Here is a 12,907-nt window from a genome sequence, read left to right on the forward strand (position 1 = left end):
GAGGGGGAGAGAGGGGGAGAGAGGGGGAGAGAGGGGGAGAGAGGGGGAGAGAGGGGGAGAGGGGGAGAGGGGGAGAGAGGGGGAGAGAGGGAGAGAGAGGGAGAGAAGGGGAGAGAGGGGGAGAGGGGGAGAGAGGGGAGAGAGAGGGAGAGAGAGAAGGAGAGAGAGGGAGAGAGAGAAGGAGAGAGAGAGAGAGAGAGAGAGAGAGAGAGAAGGAGAGAGAGAGAGAGAAGGAGAGAGAAGGAGAGAGAGAGAGAAGGAGAGAGAGAGAGAGAAGGAGAGAGAGAGAGAGAAGGAGAGAGAGAGAAGGAGAGAGAGAGAAGGAGAGAGAGAGAAGGAGAGAGAGAGAGAGAGGGGAGAGAGGGAGAGAGGGAGAGGGAGAGGGAGAGGGAGAGGGAGAGGGAGAGGGAGAGGGAGAGGGAGAGAGAGAGAGAGAGAGAGAGGGAATATCCTGAGCAGGCTCCACACCCAGCACGGAGCCCAACTCAGGGCCTGATCCTACAACCCTGGGACCATAACCCAAGAGACGGACACTCAGCCAAATGAGCCACCCAGACACTGTAAATGTTCTTTTATCAAGATTTTTTACAGTAAGCAATGTGGACTGCTGATTCAGTGCTCTGCTTTTATACTGATATCCAGCCCTCTCACATATGGCCCAGGTAAGTCCTGTTGGGTATAAAAAATCATGGTGGCCCCCTTCCCCTTGCTGGAGATTGCTTCAAACCAATGAGATGTGATGGGCAGTCTGCTGGAGAACTTCTGAGGAAAATATCATCATAGCTCTTAAAAAGAGAAGCAAAGAGTAAGTAATGCTCTTTCTGCCTCTGAACAACCACAGATGTGCAAGGATGCAACACAACATCTTATGACCCTGACGTAGCCAACACAAGGAGGCTGGCTAAGAGCAAGACCATAGAAATAACCTGAGTACTTCATGAGCCAAGAAATTAACTGACCCGTAGGACTGATTTTGTGTAATGAGAGACAGATTCCTTTACTGTTTAAGCCATTTTGAATTGGATTTTGTTTCTTACATCCCAGAGCATCCTAAATGATACACTACCTCTTTGGAGGAGCAAGAAAATGGCTCTACCCTTTTGACAACATCTTAGCAACAAAGGAATGGTGGCTTCAAAAAAGGAGAGACTGAGATTGATTTCTCAGTAAGTGCTTTGGGAAAACCAGCTGTGAAAAGGTATTTTTAATAGCCACTCCTGATGCATGGAGAGTCCTTTGAAATCCTCCCAATGCAGCATAAACACTGTAATAAAATGACGATGAGCCACTATGAATGGTATGTGTGGGGATATACAAGATACTTGGAGCCATCATAATATATAAACATGAGGAAACCACCATGAAATTTGTCTTTATTATTCATCTACTCCTATTTCCTTGTACAATTCTAATATGGGGATGTCTTCTCTTTTCCACCCCTTCTACCTGATGAAGACACAGAATCACATGATTAGAAGGGAACTCAGAAAACTGAGGCTCAAGAGGTTGACTGATTAATTTCCACAAGGTCCCACAGCCAGCTTAGTTTTCTATTATTAAAAAGGCTTTATGCATGATTTTAAAACAAAGTCATTTGCTGAAACTCAATTTAATGCAGTGTCAAACTGTAAGGATATGGGAAATCAAAACTGGATTTTTTAAGTAATTTCATTATAAAAATCTCCTTTTTAAACTCACTTATTGGAGGTTCTTTGTCCTATTTCCTTTTTAAAAAAATTTTTTTTAATGTTTATTTTATTTCTGAGGGGCAGGGGAGAGAGAGAGCATGAGCAGGGAAGGGGCAGAGAGAGAAGGAGACAAAGAATTTGAAGCTGGCTCCAAGCTGTCAGCACAGAGCCTGATGTGGGGCTTGAACCCACAAATGGTGAGATCATGACCTGAGCCAAAGTCGGATGCTTGAGCCAAAGTCTAATACTTGGTTAAATCCCAATCCATTCCACTCAATGCCATTTCTCTCTCCTAGAAAACCCCTGCATGTGGCCCATTCTCTAGGCCAGTGGTTCTCAAAAGACTCTTTGCATCATAATTACCTGGGAAATGAACCAGATGTGCAGATTCCCAAACAGAGTTCAATTTAGTAGAGCAGGGGTGTGGTCCCCCAATGTCAAGTGTAAACACAGCCCAAGTGAGTCTAACTGTGCTTTGAGGGCATGTGACTAGGCACATGGCTCCAGATTGTATAACTAGATTCCAGGATCCAATAAGAAAACACCTAATTATCATAGATTTAAGCTTTAACAACAAAAATGTGTGCATAGTTGCCTGTAATTTTTACGTTCCCCCTGAGGTCTGAAACAAACCCAAGAGCTCTATGATTTGGATGTTCCCTGGTAATCATTTGCTTGAAGGCTTTTTGAGTTTGTAACTATATCCTCCTCTAAGACTTTTATCCCCTCTGAACACATTTCTACATGGGATTAAATACAAAATGTCTTAACTCTCCCTCCACAGTGAAAATAAATCAATTTTGGAAAGTACTTCAAAAAAGCACTCTAAGAAATACACAATACAAAATGTCTCCCCTTTGAATCAGACTCCTGAGAGGCACAGGGCAAACACAGTAGGTAAGGAGAGAAGTGAACACGAGTTTTCCAGCAGATCCAGCCTTGAAACCAAAACTTAGGAAGGAAGCTGAGTGTTAAGTAAGTGGACCAGAGGAACAACAGATGAGGCATATCCGAGGTTAAGTCTGAAACTGAGAAAACTGGAACTAAACAGACAAACTCCTTATTCCAAGTTAACTTGCCTCTCCTGGTCAATTTTAAAATGGGACAGCGCTGTAAATGAGCATACAGCATTTAAGTGGAATCTGAGAACTCCTCTGGGTGCAAAGCATTTTTTCAGAACTAAATAAATACTCCTTACTGGATTCAGCAATGCTCATTTATACCCATCTCCTCCAAGACACTTTAAATCCCCATCTTCTGAGACCAAGAACATAGCCTGCTGAGAACCTGAGTCTGTGTTGTAACATCAGCTCTGAGTCACTCTGCAGTCTCTATGTAGATTTCTTTTAACGATTAAATGAACAACAACAAAAAACCACATAAGCTCATAGAACCAAAGAAAATCACAGTGAGGTATCAAAAACAAGGCATAATGCTCCATAAATGCTATACTATAACTAACTCCAACAACAAACTTGGTTTAAATTGGTTAGAAGACAAAAAGCCAAGGTCAAGCTGTCACTTCCATATTATAGGTGTATTCCTTGCTAGTTCAGGGACAAAGATGAACTGAATTTCATGGGGTTGAGAGTGCTAAGTTGGACAAGAGGGAGAAAGCAAACTACCCTGTAGGAAATAAACAGGCTCAGTCCTCAGGGAAGTTTTACAATGGGCAAATTCAGTACTGGCTCTGCTGGATCACCATTTACTCTCCATCATACTCAGTCCAATTAAGCTCTCATCACAACTCCAAAGCTTGAAAAGCCCACCGCTGTCAGCCGGTTGCTAAGCCTTCTCCTCCAGCTGCTCCCAGGAGGCTCAAAACCTAGTGGCCATACAACAGCCACGAGGATCCCCACACATACTTGGCTGGAGTACGTATCCGCAACTGCCTGTTTCAGTAAAGGCCCTTCAAGTGTGCAAAGTTTTGCAATTAAGATCTAAAACAGCTTTTCCATTTAACAAATGCCTGACTGGGTCGTGTGGAAGAGGCACCAAACCGTCATCTCCGAGCACGTGGAGTTACTTTTGAAAGCCCAATTCCCATTATTTTAAACACACTTCATCAGAATTCTTTGACACTTTTTGGGCATTCTCCTTGCATGTTCTCTGCTATGCTTAATTGTTTCTGAACACGCAGTTCCAATACAGCGCTGGAAAAAATACATGTGACCAATAATGGAGCAAACCTGGACTCTGCCTAATTGCTTCTGACCAACATGCTAAACACTCTCGTTTCTTCATAATTAAGATCTGCAGAAATCTTCATGGTAACACGTACACTCTCTCCCCAAATGGTAGGATCAAGTGCTTGGTAGAAATATGAAAACAAACCGGTATAATCTTCCTCAGCTCACTATCAACTTATCCCAAAGACCTGACTTAATGGCATGAGGAAAGTGTGGGAAAGGGCCAAATGTATAACACATCAATCAGTTCAGTAGAATGTAGGGCTTAATGGTTTAAGTTAGCTGTTACACTCTTTTTTAATACACCAGTCTCCAAAGACATTCATCAAAGTCAGTGGAAAGTTAGAACATACATACATGTAGTCACTGACACAGCAAGGGAAGTCAGGAAGGCCATTCCTAAAAGGGTCCAGCAATATCAAGTACACAAATTCAAAACCATTCCAAGAGTAAATATTCTTAGCAGGAAAATCAGGCCTCTCGCGGAATGCTTTGATGATCTTGGAGGGGAAGTGGGCACTTGCCAAATTCCTTTATTCTCTAGGCTTTAATACATGTTACTTTTCAAATCAATGACATTGTAGTTAAAGGGGAGCCTACTATCCATTCATCTGACAGATGAAGAAACTAAGGAATTGAGAGGTTCTGCGGCTTGTCCAGTACTCATAAAGTGGCTTGTTAAGAACAATCAACTCTAGAACCCAGGCCTCTTTACTCCAAATCCCAGGTCTATAAACCCACAACATATTCCTTTTTGTCTCTGATTATCACAAGGACAGAGAACTCCTGGAAACTCTGCTTGTGACCCAGTTATCTCAGATGACATATTCCTGTTTGCCCTTGATCATGACAAGAGCAAAAGCCCCCTGACAACTCTGCCTGGTGGCCCGATATCATGGGCACTTCCCCAGCCTCCTCTGCAAAGATCAGCTGGCATTTGGTGCTGTTATCCACTGCAGTGAACATTTCACACATTTCTTTCCTAAGCCTCCGGCATACCTGATGCAATAGAGGGAGAGGGAAACATAAGCAGCATTGAGACCAGCTTTAGCGCTAAGACATGAACTTCCTAGGGGTGATAAAAGGGCAGCATTCGGTGTCAAACCTACTTTGCCAAGTGGTTCATGAGCAGCTGTAACATCTGCCTATTTTTCTCTGGGAGCCGATGAACAAGGCTATGGATTTCAGAGACTCGAGACTCCTGGTTCTCCAGTTCTGCAAAGGAAAGAAGGAGGTAGTACTTGATCAGTGTCACAGGCAAATCAGATTACAAGACAAAAATCAAAGGAAATCAAAGATTGGGCCCTAAGAGACCAAGGACTTCTCAAAGGTTTAAGATCCTGTTCTCCACACTCATGACTAGATCTAGAAGTGTTTTTAATGATGCTTCTTGTAGCAGTTTATTAAAAAAATGACCGTCAGAGAATTCAAGCCAAAATGATGACAGGACGAAATGGAGCCAGTCAATTGCACACTCAGAGCAGGCAGAAACTTGGTAGCAGCTGGCTTCCTAGAATGACGGCTTCATTTCAAGGAAGGGAGGAACTTTATGCACTTGTCAAATGATAAACAAATTGTACATGAACAACATTACAAGGGTCTCAAGTATCAAAACAACGCCTCAAGATAGCATCCAACAAATCAAAGGTAACGTCCGGTTGTTCTCAATTCATGCATGACAACCAACCAGCCTGGTAGAAGAAATGGCTGGTAAAATATGTAAATCTTTCTGCCAGCCTGTAATCTCAATCCTGGCCTGCCATGGCTCGGCTGACTTTGGGCAAGTGGCTTCATTTCTCTGGGAGACAGAATGATAGTGCTCACCACACCTATTTATAGGACTGATGTGAGGTTTAATTAGAGAATGGCTGCTACAGGTTTGGAATTTCTCGGAGAAAGAAATCACATAAACATGATCTTCACTCCCAGCTTTCTCTCAAGTCTTTCTCCTCCCTCTTTTAAGGAGACAACTTGAGAAGATAAGGCCATCAGAACATTAGGTATTAATCAATTAGGCCAGTAGTGGCTACCAGGGTAAATGGACTCTGAAGGCTCAAAGGAAGCAGAGAGAGGCACAGAAACTCTCGACATAATAACACGGTGGAGACTCATGCCAGATTTAAATCTGATAGAGAATCTTACTGCTCCTTACAGGAGCCCTGCCCCACGTCGACAGATTCCAGTATATTTAGGGTAGCTTGCACCTAATCCCTATGTATTTTAATACCAGTGATATGACGCAAGGGGCCTGGACGATATAGCTGAAGAATGATCATAAGCTGTAAATGGAAGCCATGATGGAAAGAGGACTGGGAAGTTATATAAATGGTGTCATATTCAAGGAAACACTTCCAATGCTCAATTTAGGTAATGTGCGAACTCTGATTCATTCTGCAAAATGCTACTCAAGGGCTGGGAAACAACCCAAGGAGTTAGAACTCCAATAATCAAAATTAGAAAGCCAAACTTGCTTTTCTCTCTTCCCCCCAACCCCAAAACACACTTCTGAAATTCCTCTCAACTGTAAATTCAACATGGTAGCAAGGCCCTTGACAATCCTAGTTTAGTTTCATCTCTATTTTGTGTCTACCTCATGAGCACGTATGTTGGTAGTTTACACGCAAAATATAAAGGGTAGAAAGTATTTATTTTGGGATACTGACTGTTCTTTGAAATAGAAAAATCTATCCCTCTCCCTCTTACAACTGTGACAAAAAGAAAACCTACTTGCTGCTTTGATGAAACTTCTTTGAAACTGGTACATCATGAGTGGTCCCGGAAGCATTCTGGGATAAAAGGATATACACAAGTCAGCTTCATAAAAACAATCACACTCTACAAATCGTGGCTTAGATGCTGCCCAACTGTATAGAGACAAAGATCAAGGGACACAACAGCAACTCAGCTTAGTCCAACTGAGTTTCCCTTTTGAAAGGGTCCTGAGATTTCACATGACATTTTCACTCTTTCTTTTCAAAGGGAATGGATGCAACTATGTTTCCTAGTTACAACCAGGAAAGTGCTAATGTGAAAGTCTAGCACAAACCAAGAGATTTCCCTTTCAGTCGGTGACTCACCCATTGACAACAGCCTTTTAAGGGGTGTCTGAGAAAAAGGCAACTAACTAAACATTTGCAATTACCTGCGCTTAAACTCTTGTCTTCCCCAGCAGCTTGTTATTACAATCAGTTCCTCTGGAAACACTATGAGAGACTTCTGTGTTTTTGTGACCAATTCATGACCGAGTGTTTCTCCAGAATGCCAAAGGGCTAGATCCCCTAACGTTAGTCAAGATATAATCAAATTTTATCTGTTTTTTTAAATGTTTTATACTTACTGTTTATTAGCTAATTACTATCAACATCCAGAAGGTCAGTGCTAAATACAAACCTCTGTAATATAGTTTTGTATAAACTACAATGGTAGTATTTGTGGTATGAATGTTTAAAGAATATGTTTACTCAGTATGCTTAACTGTAAACTTCAGCTTTTTTTCTGACAGTCCAAATAAGCTTCTCAACACACTATAAATTATTCTTGGCTCAGATTTTATTTTATTTTATTCTCACTGGATCTCCTCATTTGACTCTTGATAATCACTAGCATTACATCTTACTCATGACTTCAAGATCCTTCCATCAATTCCCCAATAGCCAATAAAACCTGCATCACTCATTCCTTTCCTATTGCTCTCCTTGGTTTTTGAGCCAAATGAATCTTCGCAAAACGTGAACAAATGCTTTTGTAATTCATGAGTGTAGTTCTCTTCTTTGTTGAACACTGGACCCTCCCCTAGCCTTCAAGTCCAGCGTAAGTTTTGGTCACTTCATGAAACCAATATGAAGGCAGCTTGACTCACCCATTCCCTTAATAACCAAGGGAGGGGCAGGGACGTAGGACGAATAGGACATATATTGTTAAAAGAAAAGGAGTCTCTTCAATAAAGGAATGTTTTCCAACGTAAGAGAAGGAGTCAAAAGGGACACCCGTTAAGTCCTCTATTTAATGGCCAATGTCAGCAACACAGTCAATCTGTACAAGGCACAAAATCACCAAAATACACAGGACATGTAGTCACACTGTCAACAGAATGAGATACGCGGTTCCTTCTTTTCTTAATAGAGTATTTGGGGATTTCAGGAAAGAGCCTATTTTAGGTTCTGTTGAAGGCTGATTCTCATAGTGGCTTCTCATAAAAAGCAAAGCTTCTTGAATCACTCAATGGCACCATCGCACAATGGCACCCCATCAAGTACAGAGGACTTACAACTGGTGTGACCAGCTGAGCTAATTGCACCCACACATGAGCTGTTTTCACATCTCAGACACCCACCCAGCAGCTCTCTGGAGGCTGAAAATAAAACTGCTTTCTTCCTGATTGCATGATAACAAGCTGGCACCCTGCCCTGCAAATGAAAAGCCCCTACCTTAGGTAGGTCTTCAAAGCACTAGTGATCGTCTTTATCTCCCATTCGGCACAGATATCAGTCTCCGTCTCAGAAGCAGTTTTGGGGTCTGAAAAGAAGAAAAGACCATGTGTAAAGAGGAGCAGAAAATACAGCTAAACACAAGAATACTAAAAACATTCAGCTTCCTTATTAACCAAAGAAATCCAAATTAAAACCAAAACAACACCTATTTTTTTGTGGGCTAAGAACATGGTTAAAAATGCAAATGTCTATGGACGGCAAAAATGCAGTGAAATGATCCTCTCATAAATTGCTGGAGGCAGAAGAGATAAAATGCAATAGTTTTGAAAAGCAATTTGGCAATATGTATCGAGTCATAAAAATGTTTATACCCTTTGAAGCTGTAATCCCACTTCTCACAATCTGGCCTCAGGAAATAAGATAAAGCAAGATTTAAGTTACATACCCCAGAAATGTTCAATACACACTAACGCTTTTCAATAGCAGAAAAAAATTTAAAAGGAGATAACCTAAATGTTCAATGATGAAAGAATGATTAATTTTGGCATGTCTCCCCGATGGAATATTATGTTGCATTTACATGATAATGCTAACCACGTAACACTATGGACAATGCCTAGCTTATCATGCAATATCAAGCAAAACACAAAAAAACAAAAACAAAAAAACACACCAAGATTTAAAAGTTTGTGAGAAACTTATAGGAATAAAGGCTGAAAGGAAATAGTCTAAAATTAAAATAGTGATTGGGTTAAAGTGTTAGAACTATAATCGTTTTTATACTTTCTATACTATGACTTTATTCCATTACTTTTTTTTAATCTTATTTTTTATTTTTAAAAATTTATATCCAAATTAGTTAGCATATAGTGCAACGATTTCAGGAGTAGATTCCTTAGTGCCCCTTACCCATTTAGCCCACCCCCCCACAACCCCTCCAGTAACCCTCAGTTTTTTCTCCACATTTATGAGTCTCATGTTTTGTCCCCCTCCCTATTTTTATATTGTTTTTGTTTCCCTTCCCTTATGTTCATCTGTTTTGTCTCTTAAAGTCCTCATATGAGTGAAGTCATATGACTTTTGTATTTCTCTAATTTCACTTAGCATAATACCCTCCAGTTCCATCCATATAGTTGTAAATGGCAAGATTTCATTCTTTTTGATTGCCGAGTAATACTCCAGTGTGTGTGTGTGTGTGTGTGTGTGTGTGTGTGTGTACACACACACATACCACATCTTCTTTATCCATTCATCCATCGATGGACATTTGGGCTCTTTCCATACTTTGGCTATTGTTGATAGTGCTGCTATAAACATGGGGGTGCATGTGTCCCTTCAAAACAGCACACCTGTATCCCTTGGATAAATACCTAGTAGTCCAATTGCTGGGTAATAGGGTAGTTCTACTGTATTTTTTTGAGGAACCTCCATACTGTTTTCTAGAGTGGCTGCACCAGTTTGCATTCCCACCAGCAGTGCAAAAGAGATCCTCTTTCTCCGCATCCTCGCCAACATCTATTGTTGCCTGAGTTGTTAATGTGAGCCATTCTGACAGGTGTGAGGTGATATCTCATTGTGGTTTTGATTTGTATTTCCCTGATGATGAGTGATGTGGAGCAATTTTTCATGTCTCGGTTGGCCATCTGCATGTCTTCTTTGGAGAAGTGTCTATTCGTGTTTTTTGCCCATTTCTTCACTGGATTCTTTGTGTTTTGGGTGTTGAGTTTCATAAGTTCTTTATAGATTCTAATCATTTATCTGATATGTTATTTGCAAATATCTTCTTCCATTTTGTTGGTTGCCTTGTAGTTTTGCTGCTTGTTTGCCTCGCTGTGCAGAAGCTTTTTATTTTGATGATGTCCCAATAGTTCATTTTTGTTTTTGTTTCCCTTGCCTCCAGAGACGTGTTAAGAAGTTGCTATGGTCAAGATCAAAGAGGTTTTGCCTGCCTTCTCCTTGAGGATTTTGATGGCTTCCTGTCTTACATTGAGGTCTTTCATCCATTTTGAGTTTATTTTTGTGTATTGTGTAAGAAAGTGGTATTCCATTACTTTTATAAGTACTTTTTTAACCACCGTATGCCGAGAAGTGCAATGGGGACACCATAATTACAATGGATCCTTATCATTTCTTGTCTCCTCTTGTGTAGACTAGTAAATCAAGGTGTGTATTTTAAAGGAGCATGTATTATTAAGGGAGGGACCACTCCTATGGTTAGTCTTCCTGGGAAGCCCATAGGTAAATAAAAATAAGAGGCAGAGGCTGGGGAGTATGAATGATTTCACAAACCAATAGGGCCCCACCTTACTGCTGTTGACGTGGTCGGAAGTGATGTCTTTCAGGAAACTGAAGACAGAATCCAGCTTCTTCATACACAAGACTAGTTAGTGATTTGCCTCCCAACACTCGCTCCTGTTTCCTTTTGCACAGTGCCTCATGTTCCATCACGCTGTTATTCTTCTCTGGTTCCTACTGCACGTGCCTGGGGGAAGGCTCCAGCTTCCAGGGAGCTTCAGGATAAGATTTAGACAGACCGATCAAATCCCAGCATCTCTCTGGCCTCATGGCTGGTTCAGGGATTAGCCCAATACCTAAGCCAGCTGCATCAAAATGAACTTCAGGACCTTTCTGGAAGACAAGGGGAAGCCTGTCTGCTATTCCCTGTTGGTCTTCTACCTGCAAGGTTATCCAACTGTGCTAGGTGCCACCATCTAGATCCTCAGAGTCAAGTCTGACAGACGAAGCCAGAGATGAGAGCAGAGACAGGTGGTCTGGATGATATGGGTGGAGTCTGTATATATCGCCATACTTTTTTAGTCATATGAGCCAATAAATTCCCTTCTTCCTTAAGCCAGGGAAGGTCAGGTTTTTGTTTTTTTGTTTGTTTGTTTGGTTTGTTTTTTTGAATAATCCAAAGACACCTAAATGATACAGCAGGTGAGCAGAGACAGCCACTGGACTCTTTTTGGACAGTCTCAAAGGAAAAAGAGATTACTCCTACAGAGTCAACAGCCATTCAGCTGGAAAGGAGGAATGAGTCACAGGTGGGCACAATGGATTTTCCATTTACTGGGAAAGAACCCACTTTCATTCTAGTAGGAAGAGGCCAAATAATCATGAGTAGATTAAGGATTTAGGCTCTAATCCCCAGGTAAGGGCACAAATCCAGCCAGTACTGACTGCTCTCAGTATGTTCCCCTGATACATATTAGATGAGATAGAAAAGACCCCAGCTTATCAACTCTTTGGCCCTTAAAGGCAGCAAACGCCTTTGCAGGTGACCCTGGGCATTCATGAAGTCTGTCTTGCCACATGGAACAAACACTGAACAACCTGGAGAGCGCAATTTTATTTCTAGGGTCACAGAATGGTCAACTCCAGAGTTCTATCACAGCAAATTTCTGAAAAGTGAACCCCAATGTCCAAAACGTCTGCCGTTTTAATTCTTTTCTTGCTTTGTCATCTCTTACTCCCTTAATGGTTTTTTCCTGTGGAAGAGTATGTACCAAAAAACTCTGCTTAGTCTGACCTTTTTCCCCATCCCCATCCCTGAGCCACATGGAGGGCTGCCACAGCGCACAGCTCCTGGACACGAGACAACTGTTACTGTACATTATTCGCAGGAACAAACCAACTTCTACCCAAGGAGAGAGCACGACACTAAACGAGCAGCAGCTGGCAGGTCTGGGAGTTATGAACTGTTCCATGGGACCACATTTAGCAAACTAATGATTAGCTTCCACTTATTCGGGCTCTGTAACCATAGGAATATTGTGTAACATTACAGAGAGGAGAGTCAAATTACAGCCCGGCCAAAGGGCTTTTTATAGCACCGAAGAGGCAAGGCTCATAACTTGAGGACGTCCATTTTAATTTAATATCCAAACTATATTGAAGACAGCCTCCCAAACCACCTCGTTTTCAGAAAGTGCTGCCAATTTCCACACCTCCCTTACCGATGCTCCCCCTTCACCTAGCAGAGCTTCCTGGTGGCATCCGAATATGAGCCAAGGACGTAATTACACTTTTCTTCTGAACTCAGTACATGTCTCTCCACCATGCGACCTCACCACTGCAATGCATGGTAAATGGACCTAAGCTAGAGGAGGAGACCAAGGTACAGAAAGGCAGCCTCTGGGGAAAGTGAAACATGAGTATTTCTTCCTGAACCTACTACCACGTGAATTAAGAAAAATAGGAGACAGACTGGAAGCAGTGGTTACAAGCAGAAATCGTCTCAAAAATGTCATCCTGATCAGCTCCAATATCTCTAACAGTGTATGCACACACAAGCGCATGCATAAATACCTACAGCTTTTTAAAAACAAACAGAAGTACACTGTATATGTCACTTTGTACACTATGTTCATTTAACAGAATCTTAAGAAATTGTTGCTTATTGGCACATAAATTTATCTACCTCACAGTCTGTCCCTGCACCACAGTTGATGTCCTCTGTGAGGCAAATGAGGCTGTTCCCTGGGTCTTGCTATGAGAAACTGCGATATCAACTACTGTTTCATTGTACCTGTCTTACATTTAGGAAAAAAAAACCTACAAGTGAAATTTCCAGTTCAAGAAGTACACGTATTTTTAAATG

At 41.6% G+C, this 12,907-nt stretch overlaps 1 protein-coding gene across 5 annotated transcripts in view; it reads right to left on the minus strand.

Annotated features, from left to right (window-relative positions):
* ARHGAP26 (Rho GTPase activating protein 26) overlaps window positions 1-12,907 on the minus strand; it is a 425,071-nt gene that overhangs the window by 149,450 nt on the left and 262,714 nt on the right. For all 5 annotated transcript variants that reach the window (XM_058733064.1, XM_058733057.1, XM_058733045.1 and 2 more), the window contains exons 15-17: window positions 8,305-8,392; window positions 6,605-6,663; window positions 4,987-5,092 (exon numbers count right to left, since the gene is read on the minus strand). In XM_058733064.1, coding sequence (XP_058589047.1) covers window positions 4,987-5,092; window positions 6,605-6,663; window positions 8,305-8,392 — 253 coding nt within the window. The remainder of the gene's footprint in view (window positions 1-4,986; window positions 5,093-6,604; window positions 6,664-8,304; window positions 8,393-12,907) is intronic.

Source organism: Neofelis nebulosa, chromosome 1 (genome assembly GCF_028018385.1).
Source record: "Neofelis nebulosa isolate mNeoNeb1 chromosome 1, mNeoNeb1.pri, whole genome shotgun sequence".
NCBI lineage: Eukaryota > Metazoa > Chordata > Mammalia > Carnivora > Felidae > Neofelis > Neofelis nebulosa.